This window comes from Desmodus rotundus, chromosome 3 (assembly GCF_022682495.2).
Source record: "Desmodus rotundus isolate HL8 chromosome 3, HLdesRot8A.1, whole genome shotgun sequence".
In the NCBI taxonomy this organism is placed as follows: Eukaryota; Metazoa; Chordata; class Mammalia; order Chiroptera; family Phyllostomidae; genus Desmodus; species Desmodus rotundus.
Genome location: NC_071389.1, coordinates 157,752,833 through 157,776,554, shown reverse-complemented (window position 1 = coordinate 157,776,554; position 23,722 = coordinate 157,752,833). Strand labels below are relative to the sequence as shown.

Below are 23,722 nucleotides of genomic sequence, written 5' to 3'. Positions count from 1 at the left end.
AAATTTTGGTAAGAACTTAAAATGTCAACTTTTTATGACTGGCTAAATAGAGTTTATTTATTTTATAGAATGTTATACTACTATAATTATGTTGTAGAAATGCTACTGATATTAAAAATATCCATACTAAATTGATCATTTTAAAAGATTAAAAAACAGTATTATACAATAATTCCAATTTAATTTTAAAAGGTATACATGCACTGCACACATAGATAAAAGAGTAAAAAACTATTTCTGAAGTATTAACAGGAGTATCTCTAGGAAATGGGATACTGGGAGATTTTAATTTCCTTCCGCCTTTTGGGGACTTTCATGTATTTATTTTACTGGACGCATCTACTACAACTACATCAGGAAAAATATGGTACATACAGCAATCTGAAAATAGCAAATTTAGGGTTTCATGTAAATATGGTGTATTTAAATTCACCAATTTCAAGATCTTAAAGATATGTGTTTATTTTCCCCTGAATTTTAGTGGGGTTCCTATTGATAAATATCTAAATTCATTTTTGGTGGATATATTCATGTATGTATTGCATACATAAAGACACACAGGTTCTGCAAAATTTAAAAAACAGCTTATCTATACTTTTAAAAATTCTTAGGCTACTAGGAAACCTAAAGCATGGAGGGAAAGACCAAGCAGTAGGTAGAAGGGTCCCCTACAATTCTACCTGTACTGATACACAACCTAATGGACATGAACTTGAGGATGGTGAGACTTGGAGATAATCTAGGGTCACAACTACATGTTTTGCTCACATAACTATACTCTTCTTTCCTTAAAATGATGGAAGAAGAGATTAGTCCAATGTTGTTTCCGCTTCCTATTTGAAAAGTATTTCTTCATTTATAACTGAGAACTTCAGCAAGTTACTCAGCTTCTCTTAGACATAGGTTTCTCGTCTATAGCGGGGACAGCTGTATCATGGGGTTATGTTAATTAAATATGTAGCACATGAGAAGCATTTGCAAGATAATAGCTGTACATCCCATGTAAATATTGTCTAGTTCTAAGACCTACTCTTTTTTAAAAAATTTTATTGTTATTCAATTACAGTTGTATGCCTTTTCTCCCCATCCCTCCACCCCGCCCCAGCTGAACCCACCTCCCTCTGCCACCTCCACCCTCCCCCTTGGTTTTGTCCATGTGTCCTTTATAGTAGTTCCTGTAATCCCCTCTTCCCACTGCCCTCCCCCCAGCTATTGTTAGATTGTTCTTAACTTCAATGTCTCTGGTTATATTTTGTTTGCTTTTTTCTTCTATTGATTATGTTCCAGTTAAAGGTGAGATCATATGGTATCTGTCCCTCACCGCCTGGCTTATTTCACTTAGCATAATGCTCTCCAGTTTCATCCATGCTGTTTTCAAAGGGTATAAGCTCCTTCTTTCTCTCTGCTGCGTAGAATTCCATTGTGTAAATATACCATAGTTTTTGGATCCACTCATTTGCTGATGGGCACTTAGGTTGCTTCCAGTACTTGGCTATTGTAAATTGTGCTGCTATGAACATTGGGGTGCACAGGTTCTTTTGGATTGGTGTTTCAGGGTTCTTAGGGTATAATCCCAGCAGCGGAATTGCTGGGTCAAAGGGCAGTTCCACTTTTAGTTTTCTGAGGAAAGTCCATACTGTTTTCCACAGTGGCCTCACCAGTCTGCATTCCCACCAACAGTGTATTAGGGTTCCCTTTTCTCCGCATCCTCTCCAACATTTGTTTGTGGATTTGTTTATGTTGGCCACTCTGACTAGTGTGAGATGGTACCTCATTGTGGTTTTAATTTGCATCTCTCTGATGGCTAGTGATGCTGAGCATCTTTTCATATGTCTCTGGGCCCTCTGTATGTCTTCCTTGGAGAATTGTCTGTTCAAGTCCTTTGCCCATTTCTTAATTGGGTTGTTTGTCTTCCTGGAGTGGAGTCATGTGAGTTCCTTATATATTTTGGAGATCAGGCCCTTGTCTGAGGTATCATTAGCAAATATGTTTTCCCATACTGTAAGACCTACTCTTGAATTCAGTTGATATAACTACAGAAACCACAAAAACACATTGATCGTGTGAATGCCTTAGCCGATCACTTGTTTGCTCTCATTCTAATAGAGAGAGGATACCAACTTTAAATAATTAATTCAAGAAATATTTATAAAATTCACCACATTTTACTCTCTGGGAGTGAAAATGAAAAAGACATGAAGCCTCTTAAAATAACATATAAGTTAATGGGGAAGACAAATGTGTAAACAACTATTAATGCAAAACCAAACAGACTTAATTAAGAGCCATTAAGAAACACAGATGATGAAATCTTGAAAATGTTATACTGAGACTAGGATGGTGAACACTAAATCCACTTGAGCTTCATGCCATTAACTGCTAAATTAACTCACATTTTTAATGAGAAGACTCAAAATAACTTTATACAGGTAACACCATGTTTACTGAGCCAAAGAATGTGAGTAGCATTTCAATAAGTAAAGAAAAAGGTAAAGAAAGTTGTCTTAGCCAATTAAGAACTACATCAGGAAAGATATTCTCAGAAAATAGTATAATAAAACCTACCCTAATGTGATAATGGAGGGTCTAAAATTCGATTTGAGTAAAATAAAGGTGGCAACGTCACGAGGTTAATGAGAAATATTAGTTTTACTTGGTTGTCCAGTTCTTGTGCGGTGCATTGTGTGGTTTGAAGGGGAGGGGCAGGAGCTGCTGCTCCTGGTTTTAGGCAATGGAGCTGTTGCGTTTCCTTGATGAACAAGAAGGGAGCAGGAGTCAGTGTCACAGTCACTATGTTTGGTGTAACCCCTCTGTGTTGCAGACAGGGAGGCTAGACTTTGAGGTGGACACACAAAGGCTTTAGGGCTTGCTCTCTGTCAAATCCTTGCAAAGTATGCTTTGAATTGAACTACTAAAGTCTCAGATGATCAAGATTCACTTATTTCCTACTTCCCTTTTTCCCAAGCCCCTCAAAAAGCTAAGGCCTTTCGTTCCCCTAGTTTGAGAATGGCAGCTGGAGCCAATTACTGTGTATTTGTATTACAGTGTGAAACCTCATCAAGTTTTGCATTACACTGTAGTACCTTAGCAAGTTCTACTATAATAGTTGTGCAAAGCATTAGAAGCCTGTGATTTGTAGATGAATGAAGTTGGACATGATGTTAGAAAGACAGACTGCTCGATTAAGCTGTGGGAGTGCTATTCTGTGGGCAACGGTAAGTCGGAAGTTTCTAGGGAAATGACCACACTGCACAGGATGATAAAGCTGTTGACAAAGTTGAAGTCATAAATAATGAGGCAAGAAGGGGCAAGGAGAGAGAGAGAGAAGAGATAGTTATGACATAAGGAAACAAGTCTAGACAAAGCAGTGGAGAATCCTTACTTTTAGAGTAGGAAAGATAGGGGAGGAAGAACCAGAGGTCAGAGGGAGAAGGAAGATCTGGGCAGAGGATTGACAAGGAGCTCTCAATATGGGGCAACAAACATAATTCAAGATATGACTACAGAGACAGATATACCCAAGGGGATGACAACTCTGCCGTTTTCAAAGATAAACATTCTAATGGATTCTACCCCCATGGGAACCTGTTATCAAACTCTAAGGACAGAGCCAAGACCACAATGAAGGCAGCCTGATAACAACCCCGGAACATGCAAGAAGAAAAACGATGTATTTAATACTAGAACAGGCTCTGGTTTTAAAAAGGGCAGCCCAGTGACAGTTTCACACGCATGGGTTGCATTGCAGCTATCGGGATTATCTGCATGTAATTGCGGATCTTAGACAGTCCGTCTGCTTTCACTGTTGGAGACCCTAGAAGGGGCATGGAGTTTTCTCCACTCAGGAGAACAAACGTTTTACCAACACTTTGGATTCCGTAAACGGGAGTCAGATGAACCTTTGGGACCAGGTCAGTTGATAAAGCCCTGCTCTGGCATCATTCCATCCCTTACATTTCTCCTGATGGAATTCATTTAGGACCACATGGAGTGGGAAAGCTCTCTTCCATTTGGGATCGACCCTGCTAATCAACAATCCACCTGACTTACAACTATCTGTACTTAAGAATCATCTTCCCCCATCAAGGCCTTTCTCTGGGTTAAGGCATGCTGTTCTTCCACCCCATGGTATGTCTTCTCCTCAGAGATGGTCCTGGGGAACCTTCCCACAGCTGTTCCAGAGCGACTGTCACTCTGCTGCATGCTCCTGGAGACCACCTACCACCAGCAGCCAGTGTCAGCCTGTCCAGCTCATATGGTCTCTTTCATCCATAGTGTTGTTCAAGTCAGCTGTTTCCTTACTGATTTTCCGACTGGGTTGTCTATCCATTGTTCAAAGTGCGGCATTGAAGTTCCCTACTATTAATTGTGTTGCTATGTATTTATCCCCTCAGTTTTGTTAATAATTACTTTATATATTTAGGTGTTCTGATGTTGGGTGCATATATATTTATACTTGTTATATTCTTTTCAGGAATCCATTCCTTTATCATTATGTAATGATTTTTTTTGTCACTTGTGAGAGTTTTTGACTTAAAGTCTATTTTGTCTCATATAAATATAGTCACCCTTGCTCTATTTTGGTTCTCATTTATATAAAACATCTATTTCCAACCCCTTTACTCTCAGCCCTTGTGTGTCCTTAAAGCTGAAGTGAGTCACCTACAGGAAGCCTATATTTGTATGAGTTTTTATTATCCATTCATCCACTCTATGTGTTTTGATTGAAGAATTTAGTTTTTCAAAAATCATTAAAAGCGAACTCCTGCATCCAAAGGCACCACATGGTTGTGCAAAGAGAATGAACAGCTTGCTGTGCCCCTACACAATACCCAAAAGAAAAGAAATTGAGAGGTAAGGACTTAAAATGGCCATTTTGTTAATTTTCTCACTGTTTTGTAATTCTTCCTTTCTTGCTTTCCTTGTGATGTGATGATGTTTTTTGTAATGCTATGCTTTGATTCCTTTATCTTTTATTTATATAAAACAGGTTTTCTTTGTGATCACTATGTGGCTTACATAAAACATAACAATCTGTTTTAAGATAATAACCACTTACTTCAGTTGCATAGAAAAACGCTACACCTTCACCCTCACTTTCCCTCATGGGAGCACTGGTGGGCCGAGGGGGTCTCTCTAAATACTGAGCTGTGCCATCTTGGAGGAGGGGTGACACTGGTAAGGTGAAACTGTTTTTCTTACCCTCTTCGATGCACCTATTCTCAGAGATTTTGCTTGACTGGGGATCTACAACCTCCCAGGTGCACTCTCGGGCTCCCACAGAGGTACTCTCATTTGTGGGTGGTTGTCAAAATTCCTGTATCAGAGTGGGCCCAGGGGCTGGAATCCCCTATTCCTTCATCCTGCTGACATCGCTTACCAGTCAGGATTCTAACCAGATCCTCTGTACTCTACCCAACATCTGCAATATGTAAGATTTCATCTCTTGGCATATAAAATTTACATATGCAACATATGTAGCAAAATACATGACTATTGTGGAAAGCTCATTACACCTGAGGAAAACATTTTAAAACATACCATTAAAGTTTTGTTTTTTTAAAACTGCGAAGTAAGGAATGAGCAAAAGAAACTCCTATTCATAACAAATTTTACTGTGAAAGGAGAAGTGATACCACTAATTGTATGTGTGTGAAGAGATGCCAAATAAAATCAAACATACCAATAATATCATCTAAGGTAAAACCTACAGCCCCAGGACCAACTCCTCTCGCTACGGACTTGCAAACAGCAACATACCCTGTTTCACTGGTTAACTCCGTGAAATCCTGTATCCAGGCTTTACATTCCCTTGATGATTACATGCTATGTAATATCTTGTCATCTTCCTACAAGCCTTTTACTGCTATCTCCTTTTGAAAAATACTACATCTATCAAAGAAGAGACTGGCCATTGAAAAACAAAACAGCATCCAGTATCCAATAATTTCACTTCCATGATCCTTTCCTAGTTTATCAACAAATTTTATGTGTTCCTTGGTCTAAACAATTCCCTCTGCTATAAACGTTGCAATGACCTAAATTTTTAGGAGTTTTTAAAATTGTCCAACTATCTGACACTACATTATAAGAGTCTATATATTCTGCTTGTGACTTTACTGTTTAAGGTTATTATAATTTAATTTCACAAGGAAAACTGATACAGATGAATTCAAAATTTATTGAAGTGTCTGACGGTTCTTCTGGGGTTTATGTCAATGTGAGTTATGAATTTAGTAGGCACATGACTCATAAAGAAACCTAACCTTTGACATTATTTCCATACTAACATCTCCATGCTTTAAGATGACCATATTTATGATCACTTTAATACTATAAATCATAGTTATAAGCTAAAAATACCTCAACTCATGGGTCAGATAAAGTAAAGGGGAGAGGCTGACTGGCTATACAGATTCTGGTATTCGGTGTTTTCTTCCTGGAACTGCTGAGTCTCAGGAACTGGGCGAGGTTACCTGGAGAAGCCCTCTCGTTCTAAGAGAGGTGTAGCTATCACCTGCATTTGATAGTTGGGGTGCAGCAATGCAGACCCAGAAGTCATGGAGAAATCCAGGTTTTCACAGTGAAATCTTTTGACTATTTAAATGTGGGATTACAATGCCCCAAAAGCCAAATAGATGGCCACCAAGAGACAATGACAGTTGATAGGTCACTAATTTGTGACCTGGGTACAGTCTTTGCTGGCACGGAGGCTTCCTGAATTAACAGATTGTTCTGAACAACCCACATGCCATTCCAAGATCTAGGGCGACAGCAATTCCCAATAACTCACCTACGTCTACAAATGAACTTCTTAATAGCGCTTCCCAAATCATTGTCTGCCAACTTCCTTCATGTTGTTAATTTCAGAGTCTTTAAAAAGAATGCAGAGGAGAAATATACTACACAAATATTTGACTTACTATGTTTTGGGTAAATGTATAGCCTATTTCTGTGTTAACTGTGTGCTTTTTGGTTTTACCAGAAGCAGGCTAGAAAATGTTAAATTTGTACCTAAATTTATACCAAAATGAAATATTAAAAAAGCAACTGAATCATTAAAGTGAGGCATTAATATGGACCACCCACTCCTGAATAAACTGTCTCTGTAACTCTCTGTAACAAACAGCAGACTTGCTCCCGAATTATTAGAACTGATTTTGTTTCTAATTGATAGAACAATTATTGATTGTTAAAAAATTGATAAAACAGATAGAACTGGGAATCATTTCTTTTTAAATATAGTTTTAGACAATTCAACAATGTTAGCTTATGATAATAGTGTATTTGTTTTCTATTACCATAACAAATTACTCTAAACCAATGATTTTCAATCCGTGTGCCACAAGAATTTTTAAAACATTCAATACCTGACTAGTCAGGGGCTTTGACCTCTTTTCCCTTAGATTGTCAAATAAAAAAAATGACAACAGCCAACACAACAACAGTCATCTGGTGTGAATGCCCTGTCCCGAACCATAAATACATAGGTCACATAATAGAGATGCACCTTCCTGGTCACATCACATAATAAGGCTGTGCCTGATTGGTTAATTCTTGGTACCAGATATCTTTACATATAAATAAGGGCGTGTGATTTTTGAAAGAGTCACTTTGGAGCAAAAAGGGTAGGTAATTACTAGTATTTTATTTTTTGTAAACCAATCAAAATGATCTATTCTATTGCCAGATCAGTCCCCAACATATTTTTTTGGTGTGTCGCAGAATTTTAGTAATTAGTTTACATATGCCATGAGATGCTAAAGGTTGAAAATCACTGCTCTAAACTGAGTGGTTTGAAACAACGTAAGTTCATTATGTTACAGTTCTAAGGGCCAGAAATCCGACAGGGTCTACCAGGCTAAAATCGTGAGTGCACAGGGCTGCACTCCTTTCTGGAGGCTGGTTTTTTGTTTTTTTTTTTTTGCCTTTTCCGGCTTCTAGAGGCTGTTCCACTCATGTTGCCTGTCTGACCATTCTTCCATAGTCACATCTCCCTCTGACAGAAGTCAGGCAAGTTCTCTTTTAAGGATTCGTGTGATTAGATGAGTCCACTTGGGAAATCGAGGATAATACCTTCATTTCAACATCTTTAGCCCTAACCAGATTTGCTGCGTAAGGTAACACATCGTGGGTTCAGGAATTAGGATGTGGGTCTCTTTGGATGGCCCTTATTCTGTTTACCACAAATGGGAACAAGAATAACAACTATTTCTTTCAAGCACGTATGTTCCAATTGTCATGCTGATCACTCTGCCTGCTTCCTCTCAAAGCAACACCTAAGGTATGCAGTGTCATCCTATTTTGAAGGAGAAGAAATTGAGGCTAACAAGTTAAGAAAATCGCTCAAGATAACAGCTAACACACAGCAAAACAAGGACTTAAACCCAAAACATCTGAATAAGCTCGGGCCCATGAGCTAAAATGTCACACGTGTTCCTGGAGAAGGGGGGTCAGGGCGAAGGATGTAATTTGACTTGGACCAAGTACAGAGAGTGGCTCCATGGGCCTCTTAGCCATTTCCTACCTTGTCATTATTGTTTGTTGTTGTTGCATTTCATAACATTTAATGAGCATGTATAGGCAAATCTATTGTATAAAAATGCCTCAGGTAGTAATTTAATGGTTATAATTTCATTCTAAAAAAATCCAAAAATCAGTTCTCATTAGGCCACACTGAAAATTTGCTCTTGTGGAGTTCTAAGAATACTGACAGGACATTTTATTTCATTTTGAAATGAAAGAACATACCACCTTGATTCCATGTCATCATTATTAGACATATCTATTTAATAAACAACTTTCTAGCACAAAAAGAAAAATAACATAAAACAAAAACAAAATAAAGTATTATCACTTCAAAGTGAACAAGCACAATTAGAACAAGCACAACCTGAGAGAAATGTTTCAGACACCATAAAACGTGTCTTCTAATTTTCTATAGAATTTTCTGGCTTTATCTCTTACAATTCCAGTCACACTATACTTGCTATTATAAAACAACCTATACTTTTGTACCCACTCTCCCTTTTCCCTAAAATGTCTCCTCTCACTTCTTTCTCTTCTGAAATGTCTGTTCATCCTTAAACACCTCAATTTAAGTGTCACTTGGTGATGCCTGCCCACATCCAGGCTTAAACCAGCTTACTCACTGCCTCTTCTGATCCCCACGGCTCTCTGCACATTTCTTTGTTACAGAATGTTCCACATTGGACTGTAATGATTCATTTCCATGATCTCCATCTATTAAATTGGACAATAACACTACCATGCATGTATATCAAAGCTCTAGTGTAAAGAAAATAAAAGAAACGTGCGACATCTCATGAGTTTTGCACAACTGCTCATGCACAGTTCTTACACAACATGTTTTTATACTTTCTCTTGACTCTTACTCTGCAATCTGGTGCTCTTCATCGGTACTTAGCTGAAGTGGGTGAGTTCTGGTAACTATATATATTATTCAGTGTCAGTAGTAGGTGGTATTTAAGATGGTCCCAGTGATCTCTGCCATCCGATATCCATGCCTGTGTACAATTCCCTCCCTTCAGAATGGGCTGGACCTAGTGGTTTGCTTATCACGAGTATACTAACACAAAGGTAACAGGGTGTCACTTCTGTGCTGCGGTTACCAAAGATGGTGATTTCCATCCTGCTAGCAGGTGCTCTCTCTCACTAGTGTTGATGAAGTAAGCTGCCATGTTCAAAAGGCCCTACATCAACAGCCAATGAGAAATTTAATCTGCCGATAACAATATAGGTAAGCTTGGAAAAAAATCCTTCCCCAGTTCCTGAGGACACTTTGAATGCTGCCTTATGAGAGACCCTGAAGCAGAGGGGACTCAGCCATTCCAGGCCCAGATTCCTGATCCACAGACACTGTGAGACAATAAATGTGTGTTGTTTTAAGCTGCTAAATGTTGGGGTTATTTGTTATGAAGCAGTAGATGACTAATATAATAGTATTTCCTTTGATAAAAGAACTTCATTTAAGCAAAAGGAAGCCTCTTCTATGGCATCAGAAGTTATATGAAGAAATCCCAGCAATCAGTGTGTCTCTGCCTCCCCTGGCAGATGCACATGGCAGAGACAAGGCTCCAGGTTTGAGAGAAGAAACTCACCCTCAGAGCCCAAACCCATGGCCTGAATGTGACACAGCAAACAGTAGATGCTCCCTGGACTCCAGGGGGTTGGGCAGGGAAGGACAGCACTGAGACAGGCAATGTCATGAGGAGGTTACACACCCACCGCAAAATAAGCTCAGCAGCAGAACCAGAAGATGAACTTGGTTCCACGGAACACTTGGACAGAGGCACAGGAAGGTCAAACTTTCACTACGGCTAACAGGTCAAAGCCAACAACCAAGGAAGGGAATGAAAGGCATCTGCTGAACCTCAACTTCAACAATCCTGTCCTCCATAGCTGTCTGTTGCTAAGACACCGCTATTATTACACTCCTGCCATGTATAATCTTTTTATTCCCCTATGTGGGGTTTCAGCTCAGTGCTTTTCATATAAAAATCTCAAAATAAAACTCAAATAATACAGACATTTGAGACAAAGGTGAATTTGGGTTTACTGACTAACCAAGTCAAAGCAGGCGAGGCTGGCTAATGAGGCAGCTGCCATCATCTCAGTGCTCAGGTGAGCTGGCACAGAGGCGGGCGGTGTGGACATGTCCACTGTGTGCTCTGATGATCAAACCATGGCCGCCGGAGGTCACACATGGATACAGCGGCTGCGCCGCGATGCTGCATAAAGGCGCCGACAAGCCTGGAAACCGCTACATCGGAGCTGACAGATTCAGATAGCACAGACTTCTTTCCAAGCTTTTCATCTTTAAAAAGGCAAGTCAGCTCCCTGAGCCTTTGAGCCTCTTTCATTTTGAGCTGGCTGCTAATTGTATGCGTGCACATATGTGTTTCAGAAAAGATAAGCACATTGCCTTGGCCTCCTCACTAACTGCACAGACAAGCCTCACTTCTGTTCTCTGTGAGTTTTCCAAACGGGGCCTGTGCTTCTCTGAACATTAACCCTTCCTGGTAACTACAGTCTCCATTCTTCTAGAGATGCTTTCTTGATTATGTTTGCTCAAAAACAGCTTTTCATCATGAATTCTTTGAGTCCTGGGACTTGCTATTTTCATTGGCTTTTTGTAACCATGTTATATTTTCAAATTACTCAATAATAACTACCCGGTGTAATAGTATGTAGTGAACTCCAGGAGATGGGTGAGGCATTTTTTAGCATTAGGGACCACATTTTAAATTTTAAAGTTGTCTGATTACCATGTTTGATGCAATATACCACAATTTTACCATATTTTGCAATGCTGACTCCACAAGAAGAAAACGTGGAGTGGTTGTTCATAAAATGCAAAAGTCTTTCCCAATAGCCATGGTAACTAGTGCCCAGATGGCGAGATTGTCGGACTGCTGACCGTGGTTCTTGAGAAAGGAAACCCACACAGCAGCAGCTGGGCTTATAAAATCTGCGCTTTGGGGGCACTGACCAGACTCACCGATTCCTCGCAGCTCATGTTCTCTGCTCCAAGCAGATCAGGACCCAGCGTAGAGCCCTGGCTGCATCCATCCCCGCCCCTCTTCCAGTAGTCCTGATCTCACATTCATTCCCGAGAACAACGGGAGCCTTCTGGGTCCTAAGGGAAAACCTCCTGCGGAAGGATTTTCTCTAACTTCCAGAGAAAGTGCTACTCAATTACACCAAGGGTTCTCTTTCTTTTTTAAACCCCTATTCACATTACATAATAAGTACAGTTGAATAAACAATGGTATGTTCTATCTATTGTTCCAGCAAAGCTATCTACTTTACGAAAAATGATAACTTGGAAAACAACCAGAGAAAAGGGCCCAGTTGAAAGGATCCCCGGGAAATAAGATATTTCCTCAAGAGGAGAGCTTGTCTACTCATAACAGTAACAACAGCAATTACCAGAGGTAACATTTATTAAAGGTTTCTCCTTTGCTAGGCATTTGGCTAAAGATAAACTGCCAAGGCATTTTACAACTTTAAAATAACCTTGTTTATTTAGGGTTTTTTGGTGAAAGCTGATATGCTTCCTTTCAATTCCTGTTCTTTATCATCATCGTTCTCCCCGCTCTGTGCTGCATGTGGCCCCCGGCCGCTGTGCTGCCATCCACAGTATTCTTACCTCCGTTACTATGTATGCCCCAGTAATTATCATGGCACATGCAGTCAATTATCTGTCTTGTTCTCTGCTTGCAATTTTGATAAATCCATCCAGAGCTATTTCTAAATACCTGATGATGAAGTTGTTGTCTGTCCATACAATAAATTACCAGCTTCCACTTAAATTCTTTTGGGAAGAATACAGAATAAAAAAGAGTAATGTATTGTTGCCTTTCCAAAATATTATCTCTTCAAACACTTTACACAAATTACTTCTTCTAACAGGGCTTGACAGAGACTTGAAAGAGAAACACAGGAGGCAGCTTTGTGCAGGAAGGGCACACGGGTTACAGCGACTTCAAGTCTCTGTGCCAGTTGCAAAGTCGTAAATCTTTCCCTGTAACCTTTTGTGTGTGACAATAGTATCCAAGACCTTTTAAAATGCTAGGAAACCAACAATAAAAAAGAAAACAATATCATCATAAAATTCATGACTCTTTCTAAATAAGCCTGACAAATAGGATGGTGGTAATGATTTAAAAAAATCAGTATTGACCATGTCAGAGAGCAAGAAGTAACTACAACAAGACCATAAAATGTAAGCACCAGGAGTATTCAACACTATAAAAAGGTAAGTACTTTTAGAAGTAAAACTCCTTGGGGAACACCACATGAGGCTCTTTAACAACAAATATCAAGTATCTAGTAGAATTCCTTCTGCTTACTGTAGACACTTTATAGACCTTCTTTCACGTGTGACAGGGACCAGAGCCATCCTGAAAAGGCCCTGGACGACAGCAGCGGTTGGGGCCAGCAGACAGCATTGAGCAGGCATCAGGAGAGGTCATTTACAGAGCCCTGGGAAAGCCCTCTGCCCCCTCTGCTGAGGCCTTCAGTGCCACCATTGGAGAACCGTGGCCTCAGGTTAAGCCAAGAACAGGTCTTTAATAAGGGAAAGGCAAAAGGCCAATAAAAGGGAGCAAGAGATCACAATATGGGGCCTAAAAGAAACTTGAAGAAAAACAAGGAAACGTTAAAAAGAAAGTATATAGCTTACAATTGTGATTGGGTGAGCCTAAAACTGAATTTCTCAACCTCGGCACTATGGACCTTTCCGGTCATATAATTCCCTGTTTTGAAGGGCTGCCTGGTACTAGACACAGATTAATGACTCAGTTGGAAAGTGATTTAAAAAAACTTCCAGTTGAAATGGTCCCAGAAAAATAAGACATTTTATCAAGAGGATAACTAGTCTAATAATAATAATATTATGGGATGTTTAGCAATCTCTGTGGCTTCTACCTACCAGAGGCCAGCAGCAGTTCCCTTTCCCCACTGTTGAGACAACCACAAATTTCTCCGGACATTGTCGCATGTCCTCTGGCAGGTGGGAGGAAAAATCCCCTCTGTTGGAAAACCACTGCCCTGAAGAATGTGTTTTCTCCCTAAGCCAGACAAGACTTTTTCCATCCCTCCTACCAGTCTGCCTTTCACTTCTGACCCTACTCTAAGGAACTGCATAAGAGTGGGAAGATGACAAGCTCACCAATACAAGGAAGAATCAGAGCTCTGTTTTTTAACTGTAATAATCAGAGCAGAGAGACATTTCAGGAAGGTCTGAAATCAATATGTTTTATCCTTTGATAATTCCAAAATTATTGATCTTTATCTTTGATTCTAGAGATATTTTATTCTTTGTTCATTATACAAGACCAACTAGAAGCAAACGTGCCCAGTAAGACTGAAACATATTTGCCAAATTTAATGAATGTTTATGTGAGTGACCCAAGAAAGCCATTCATCCAGATAAGTTAACAAGAAACTTCATTGTGCATAAAAATTATTTTTACAGAGATACTGAAAAATGGATTTCTAATATCTTGGCTCATGTGAACCAAACCCTTCCCTTCTCTTCCATCCCCTTCCCTTTGTCTTTTCCCCCTTCTTTCCTTCCTCCCCTCTCTCTTCTTCTCCCTTCTCTTATTCTCTCCCCCTCCCTTGCTCTCTCTCTGCCCCTCCTTCTCTCCCTCTCCTTCTGTTTCTTTTCTTGTAGACATACCCATGCTTTCCTCTATGGGAACAGAAAAAAAAAATGTAAGCAAGAGAAAGATTATGGAGCCTTAATTGAGAAAAACAGTATGCCCTCACTGGAAGGAAACTATATTACTGAGTTAGAAGAGCAAGAGCTGCTGTATCGTTCGCACAAACGGTACAACTGAGTCATCAGTGTAACTGTACTCATATGATACAGCCAGAGACCCAGCAAATGGTGATCTGCATTTATTCTACTGATTCTGATTTAGGATTATTGTTATAAAATCTGTAGGGGGATCATCTGTCTTGGAGTTGTAGCTAATGAACTGAAGCAATCTCTAAGAAAGGCAGTTTAATTAATGAACATTATAAATTGAATAATGTATTTCCACATAAAATATAAATCTTCTCCCCTTATTTATTTTTGTTGGGTTGCAAATTAAACAAATGATGACAAATACAAGAGACAAGAGTGAGGAGGCTTATCGTCTGTCTTCTGACTGGTTCTCACTAGTCATGACCACAAGGGAGGCGATCGATCTCTCGGAGCCTTGGTTTCCCCCATTTCTGAAGGGCGTTTGGATGAGATTATCCTTAAGAATTCTTTCACCTCTCAGATTTTACGATCATGAGAAAAATATAATTCAAGTCATCTCAAACTGAAATAAAAATCTGTGCCATGCTACCAACTATGGAAGGTAATTACTCTGCAGCATACATAATTTCTGCTCCAGAGCTACTGGGTCATAAAACTGAAAAAGGCTTCTTTTATTGATCAAAGCCCGTGACTATAAAGTACAGTGTATCACATGTGGATTCTTCTTTTAATTAGACTGTCTATGATTAACTTCAGATGGGGTAAGCAACTTTGAGAGTCTGCTAGGTACAGGGTTGAGCATGTCGGTTGTTACGACAAGGGGCTTTCGACGGGAAAACTGGGCAGGAACACAGAGGCAAAACAAAATCAGAACTCCAAGAGCTCTGCCACAAACATTGAAGAATGGCCCTGCAGTGGGGTCTTGACATTTATTCTGGAAGGCCTTCCACTGTGCATATGTGAGTGCCTGTTACTAAAATTCAGAGAAAATAAATCCCAGTCCCTGTCAGAGAAGTGCAGCCCTGACGGGAGCTGGAAAAGGCACAGCCTTGATGCGTTTCCACAGATGCTAATAGTGAAGTGTGGAGAAAAAGATGCAAAGTAGTAGAAGTTAAACATCCACGTCCTTTGCAGGAACCCTGAACATGGGCTAACCTGGTGTAGTCTAACCTAAAAAGTTTTGTCAAAGATCATCTGACTTGGGGCTATAAAATAAAAGCCACTCATATTCCCTAAAAAAAAACCAGGCTTTATGTAAGAATGTAAATTCTCAAATTTGTAGACCTACTCAGAGTAGACAGGAAAGTTAAGGGCGAGAAAGGCTCTCTTTAAGTAAAGCACGGAAGTAGTGGTGTTCTTCGGGAGTGCTGGAGCATCATGAAGGAGACCCATCCATCACGTGCCGGTTCTTGAAATTCTTGGCTCTGGTTCCTCAGACACAAAAATCATGGCCTAAACAGCTTTTCTTAAAATAATTTTGGCCTTTCTCCTCATTTTTACAAAGGGATACTTAATTTACATCATTAGGTCCTTTGGAATCATAAGGGAAAATTCTCCCAAAGTAGTCAAAAACAAACAGCAATTTGTGGGATTTTATTTGGAAGGAAAATGCTCTGGGAAAGGCAAAGCCAAAGCAGGAAATCCTCTGTAATGGATGACAGCTAAACTGTTCCTTGAATTTACAGCCAACAGACAGGCTCAGAATGAAAATGAACCTCTTGAAAATATCCTGCTCCAGAGAAACACTCCTCATTCAACACTAGGCCAAATTATGTGTCATGTTCTCTCCTTTAAAGTATCTAACATTTTTAAAGAATATAAGAAAAACAAAAAGAATCACTAAGAAGTACAAAAATGTACAAAGCCTTTTAAGTCTTCAGTGCCAAAGAATCAGCAGCCGTCTTGAAAATTGCTGGCACTCTTATTTTTAATGAGCACGTCTTGAAATACCGCTCTCTGGGAGGCAGCGGTTTTATCTTCGTCATTTTGTAGTTGTTACCCACTACCTTGGAACTCAGACTTGCTGCCATTACCAATACTATAACAAACTGTGTATTTATTAAAACTCATTCTTTTATATTCCTTTTTATGTTGAAAAATATCTCCATAGTCCTCCTTCAAGACACTCTGCCACTAAGTGTGATTACATTTTGTCTAAAGAGCCCTGGCTGGTGTGGCTCAGTGGATTGAACCAAAGGGTCACTGGTTCGATTCCCAGTCAGGGCACATGCCTGGGTTGCAGGCCACATCCCTAGTAGGGGGCGCATGAGAGGCAACCACACACTGATGTTTCTCTCCCTCTTTCCCTCCTTTCTCCTCTCTCTAATAGTAAGTAAATAAACTCTTTTAAAAAAAATTTGTGTAAAGAAAAACAGCACAATTTTCCCCATAATGTGGAAATGTTTAGGATGGACTGACAAAAGAAAAAGCAAGATTTGTAAATCCATTGCAAATTCTACATATTTTCTTTCCTCAGAATATCTTTGGTTATTTCCATTAATTAAGAAGTTATTTCTCATTGTTTTTTCCCATCATTTTTTAATATAAATACTATACTTAAATTTAGAGGCAGCACCTTCCCTTTGTTCTAACTGATAAACAAGATATCAAGTAGTATGGTCACTATAATACTCAGAAGAGGACACACCAATACAAAAGCATAAGGTAAAACTTTCATTATAGATTCTTATTTTCCCTAGGAACCTCTCAGTATTATTTACACATCCCTCTGATAAAAATTATAAAGCTGGGGTTATGGTAAAAAGTGACATATTTTTCTAAAATATGCCGCCTTTATCTTTCTTATGCTAAAAAAATAAAAGAAACCAAAGGAATGTTTTATTTCACATCCACACTTTCTCAAACCCCATAGTCTTCAAGCTATTCTTCCAGCACCTTTTTCTTTCATATTCCACAGGTAGGAACCCATACAATATGAACTTAATAGGTTGTCTTACCCCAGGACCATCTTAAGACATTACCAAGTGTCAGGATGTCCCTGAGCAGGACCCTGGGTGGTACTGAAGGGCCCTGATGTGATATTTCATAAAATAAACCTAAGCAAAATTTCTATGATGCAGTTACTCAAGTGCACTGCTCAGAGGTATGAAGAAGCTCAATTTTCTTTAATATTCCCATTTTCTAGCACTCCTAGAATCTATTTCTGAAACATATCACACTATTTATGTTACTATTCTTCTATTCAAAAATCAGTTGTCATGTAAAGGACACCTATTATTTAGGGGTTGTTTCTCAGATTTGCCATAGAATTCATGTAAGAATAAGGACAATTTGGGTTTTAAATTATTACAATATTAATTTGGTTTTTAAGTTTTTCTTTACCTTCCTAACAGGGAGTATACAACTCATCCAGAACAAGCAGGTATCCCTTTCCTTACATCAGATTCACACTAACTACCAAGTAAAAACCATATGCTATTGTTTTGACATGTTTTGTTGTAAGGGAGTATTTATGGCATACTTCCCCAAAAAACATGAGTTTCTTTTAAAAACCTTTGAAAGTAAATTTAAGACACAGAAAGACTATTTCATAAGGAGCCACTACATACCCGTGCACGAGTAATCATCGATTCTGATGTATCCAGTTCGACAGACGCACATGAAAGAGCCCGGGGTGTTGACGCACATGGTATTCTCGCGGCAGTAGTGGCGGCCCTCAGCACACTCGTCCACGTCTGTGAAGACAAGGCAGGGCAAAGAGGTCAATAGCGGCCAATGTTCTGGAGTTTATCTATAATTTTCTTTGGTAGGGAGAGCACAGTAGTTACTCATTGAAAGGCATTTTTAAAAAGTATTCAAAACATCTTTAATAGGAATGTTTGATGTTCAAATGACATAAAAGTTTTTTTTTCCCCCCAACGGCTCTTTCAGAGATGTCTGTACATTTCAACTTGCATGATTTTAAATATAATTGGACATTTTCAGTGCATTCAGCTACCTGTGTTGGATTAACTGAATCAGAAACTACAGATTTGGCTGTCTCAACATCTTGGAAGCTTCAATCACTGAGTCTATTATATATATATCACTTTTTGATTCACTAGCTATTCTGTACAGTTGGTGAGACCATGCAAGAGGTGAACAAAATATTCAATATGCACCAGAACTTTAATAACTTCACTTAAAGATATGAAACCAATAACATGTAGCTTATTAGAGATACAAGCAGAGATGTAGTGATCCTGGTAAGCGTCTGAATGGAGATGAAATTACAAAGTAGAGACCTGATATAAATGAGAAGCTGTAAAATAGTGAAATAAGATATCATATGGAAGAACTTCTATAGTAATTCACATACCAAGTTTTGAGTATAAAGACTTACAAATGTTAAGCCATTATAGGCACTCGTACTAATTGGGAAGAGTGCAAATTTTGACAATAAAACTATCCCCGTTTTATAGCACCTCTCTGCCGGGAACATAAAGCATTTTACAAGTAATTTATCATTATGTAATTTTCTTTATTAAAGGACTTCATGCATTGACCAGGCAAGTATTTCTCATCCAGAAGTCTGCTTTCTCAAATCCCTGTGGAGAATCCACAAAGTAGCATTGCCCTCGCTTGTACTATTGGGAGAAAGAGATCAATGGTGCTAGCCCTGCGAACCACTACGCCGAAGTTGTGCTGTTCGCATAACCTGAACTAGGCTCCCAGTCCTGACGGCATCCAAAGAAGTAACTGGCACAATCTCAAGAAGCTCTGTTTTGGAGTTAGAAGTCTTTTGGCAATCATCTGAGCTAACTGTAATTTTTACAGATGGAAAAACTGAGGCCTAGAGAGACTCAGTTTTCCATTCAACTTCTAAATGCAAATCAAAACAATAAATTCCAAACCTCTTAGCATACAAAGCTCTTCCAAGTTTGGCCCTTACTTTTCCTTCTTTGTATCTTATGACCTTACCCTTTATTTCCCTCTTAGTGTTCTGGTCACACTGAGCCTCTGATTATTCCTTGAATGGGCCATGCTCTTTCACGACTTTGTGCCTTTCCTTATGCTATTCTCTCTACTCCTTCTCTCCCTACCGCAACCCAGTGGATCTTGTCTGCCAGTGGGTGCACCTGTCAAGAATCTCGCTAAATGTTTCTTTGTGAAAAGTTACCTAATGAAGTATTAAAATGCTCCCCATGCAGTGTTCCCTTGAACATTTGTAAATGTTTACATTTTATATCCATCCATGGTACCCTGATTAATTTTTGTGAGCCTCTTCTTCCCATTAAACCACATATACTCCTCAGGGGTAGGGATCATCTATACACCTTTCTTAACACTGCCTGTACATTATTTTATATGGGATGCTTTTTGAAAACATTGGTTCTTGGGCCAACTCCCAACCCCCCACTCTAAATTCTGATTGAATTATCTTGGTGAAAAACAGGCAGTGATTTAAAAAAAAAAAAGCTTTTCCATTTTGAGACTAATGCAGAGGTCAGACAAATTTTTCAGTAAAGAGCCAAATACTAAATATTTTAGGCTTTAGGACAATTGGATCTCTGTTACAACTTCTTAACTCTGTTGTTATAGCATGAAGGCAACCGCAGACAGTAGGCATATAAATTAGCCTGGCAATGTTCCTATAAAACTATATTTATAAAATCATATTTATAAAACTATATTTACAAAACTATGGCAAATAAGATATGGCCTTCAGACCATAATTTGATGATCCCTGGTATAATACATAACCAGGGTTAAGAACCATGAGTATTTAATTCACTTATTAATCTATAATACCTCGTAGGATGTCTAGGACATTAAGAGTCAATAAATGGTACAAAATGAATGAATACAGGCTTCAAGGCTAGTTTAAGGAAGATCTAAGAATGGCTCTCAGATTTTTTGACTCCTAGGATAATATTCTTTTCATGATAACATGCTACTTTTAAATGTTTTCACTGGTTTGCAAGGAAGATATCATTAAATTACAGTCTAAAAGTTAAACTACAAGCAACCTTGGGGAATATGATTTAAAAAACTCATTTGCTTCCAGTGTCTTAAGATCATAATAGGAATGATGTGGGATTACTGATGTGCTCAGCTTGATCACTGGACTTCAACCCTACTCCTCTGGGAGGGTGCTATGGAGAAGGGAGTTACTGAGAGCCATTGTGGGAGTTCCCTGGACTAAGCTTGGGCACAAGAAGGGTGGTCATGAAGAAGTGCACATGCACAAAGGCATGAAAAACTTACCTTTGGGGGTAAAAGAACCAAGAATAATGAACACAACCCAGTGAAGACATCTTGGTTCCCAGGGAAGAATCATTGAACACACCATGGAATCTCCTCAAAAGGAGAGTAGTTCCCAGGGGGAGGACATAGAGCCTGGTAGAGTTGAGGGGGTAGCTTCAGTGCCTACAGCAGTACTGAGTCCCAGCTGGAGTGAGCATTGGTTATGTAAGGCACTGTACCACTCTCCAAACAGCATCTTAGAGAAGGATACCTAGCCCAGCAGGAATAGCTACCAAACCTGGAAAATCAAACTCCTAAGTACAGGAGAAGCATACCAGATCTCTTCTAAGAACACTGAAGAACTGGGAATTTGAAGAGTACTAAAATCTTATACAAGGAGATGGGGAAAAGATACAGTGAATTAGGTTTATTTCTATTAATGGGACCCTATTTACAAGCACAAGTCATTGCACAAGTTGGTGTATAAGATACATAGGCATAATTTGTGACAGGGTAGTACTCTGATGGTTATTCGTTGTTGGTCTACATGCCAGACTGTTGGGAGACATTGCCCTCTCCAATTTCTTTTCGTAGATGTTCCCCTTTTAAGCCATCATGTGGCCAGAGAAAAACGCAAAGTTGGGTCATAAAGCAAAAACAAAGAATCTATTTAATGTGAAGCCTCTTAGGAACTTGAAGAATCCGAATCACATAGAAATATTGGATTCATGACCAAGAGATAAGACATGCCACGCCTACTTCCTGAAGCAGTATCGTGGTGGGAAAAGTAGCAAAATACCAAAACACATCACATTAACACTGTACACCTAATTGCCAATTGCCGTTTTAAATTTCTCATGACCCATCTTCAGAAAAGGAGCTCCCCGAAGAGCCCCATTTACATACTGAAACTGCAGAGCCACATAAGTGTTACTCCCATTTACATAGGCAGGTACTCACAGGCCCCAAACGCAAGACTGAAGGGTAATCTGATGGAAAATCATGCTGAGACTTAGTCCAGGGTTTACTTTAGTTCCAAATCCCAATTCAAAAACTTAGTCAGATTCTCACAATTCAATTCCATTCTTTACACTTTATTGAATGTTTCTATGTCCAAGTCTTTCCTGGATTTTGAGTCATATTGATGACCCTGAGTTAGAACTACAACCACAGGTGAACAGCACTGGGGGTCAGGTATACACCAATATAACTTTCTCCTAAGCAGCCAGCACTGCACCAATTTGGGAAGGGTTGCCACAGAAGAGAGCTTCCTGGCAAATATTCAAACATGAGCTGGACATGCTATTGGGATTCCAGCAAAGGATGCCTTGCTGAACCACATGGCTTTTGACAACCCTTCTAAATTTAGTACAGAGATAGTTAAAGTGCAGACCCTATCTTGAGAGGACTTACAATCCAGGAACCATTATAGTAATATAGTCAGTATCATCATCCAGTCAGGCACTTTCTGTTTTCAGCCTGGATTTTAGAGAACAGTGCTCTGCAGAGATCCATGGTTCCTTGAAAACAGAGTACCACATGGTGAAGTAAGTTTCAGGACCATGGTCCTACGGTGCTTCCCACATCCCCTCCTTAAACTCACAATGAACATGGGCAAATTACAGACTCTGAAGTATCTAGTTGTTTTCTTTAAATCATTTATTCATTCAACAAGTATGTAATGGACATGCACCATGCCCAAGTATTACTATATTAAGCAACAAAAACAAAATCTATCTGGATAAATAACACTTAAATGATGTTATAAAGTGATGCACAGTACATAACAGAAGCACATACAATGTGCATTAAATAGGCAGCAACTAACTTTTTAGAAACACAGAACTTGTTTGTTCTGAGCACCTGTTAATGTAGAGCACATTTGGGAATTTACATTTGGTGATATAAATCATTTTATAACTCTTCCCTCCCCCAACCTAGCAAGCGATAACAAAATAAAGAAGCCAGAACATAATTACATAAATAACAATATGGCATCTTATATGCTAAGTGAAAAATAAAAGCAAAAATAAAGGTGATATTCAAAGCAAGATTGATGACTAAGGGCAAAGACAACCAAGAAAAATTTGATGGTGTAGCAGGGTTTGAGGTGGATTTTGAAGTGGGCTTCAAGTGTCAGACTTGCTCAAGTTGGAGGGAGCCACCAAAGAAGAGTTTTCTGTCAAACAAAGATGCTCAAAGATGAGAGGGAGTACTGTCGAGATTCAAGTCTAGTGCAGACAGCATAGGCAGGGAAATATATAATGTTGAGAAACCGTAAATATTCCATTTGATTGCAGTTTGTGTAGAAACAGGAAATGGAGATACAGTTATGGGATAAGTGACCATGTAACTAAACTTAATTGTCCAACAAATATGAGAAAGGTACCTTATTTTTTCTAATATGAATGCATTAAGGCATTCAGAGGAAAGGAATGGGGAAATGGCATAGAAAAATAAACCTCACAAGAGCTGGTAAGATGGTGCAATTGCAGAGTTGATAATAGGGGTACAATCAAGGAGAGAAACATATTCACGAATTGATAAAAGTCTGAGCCTTTGGTGGTCAGTAAATTTAAAGTAACATCCCCGTCCCAGTTTCTCCATATTACTTATTAGTATCTGAAAGTATCCAAAGTACCCTATTTAAATTATTTGTTAATATGTCTGTTGTCCATTTTTATTGGAATATAACATTCAGGAGGACAGAGACCTTGTTCTAGAACAAAGGCTGGCCCTCACTGAGTATCTGCTGAATGAATCAATGAATCCTTTCATGGCTTTTCATCTGGAATGAAAAAGATAGAATCCTCATTCATGCTGGTCTGACTTGGGGCTCAGCCTAGCAGAGTGAGTCCTTTCTTTGCAGTGCGTCGCACAGGCACTTACTCAGACATGGGCTCTTTGTAGGACCAGTGAACACAGCCATCGTGCCGAAACAGTCTACAGTGGAAGGACACTGGAGTGGGAATGAAGAAACCTAGTCTAGTCTTTGGCTCTATTATAGACCCGACAGGCATTTCATCTCTCTGGACATTAATTCCATCATCTACAAAAGCAAAGACTAGACATTTCCAAGTCATCACCAGCCTCATACTTTACAATTGTGACAAAGAGAACACGATCTATCTGCTTGCAGCAGAAAATCTGATTCTTCTGAACTTGGTGGAATATACAGTCAGACTCTGCCAAACTCAAAAAGCAGAAGTAAACTGTTTTTCTTATACTTGAACAAGTTTTCTTGCCTCAGGATAA

The 23,722-nt window shown here is 39.2% G+C and overlaps 1 protein-coding gene across 1 annotated transcript in view; it reads right to left on the bottom strand.

The window, feature by feature from the left end:
• The window catches only part of NELL2 (neural EGFL like 2), a 335,374-nt gene that overhangs the window by 124,911 nt on the left and 186,741 nt on the right, over positions 1–23,722 (bottom strand). The window contains exon 15 of the mRNA XM_024575537.3: positions 17,851–17,976. Within this exon, the coding sequence (XP_024431305.2) occupies positions 17,851–17,976 (126 nt within the window). The remainder of the gene's footprint in view (positions 1–17,850; positions 17,977–23,722) is intronic.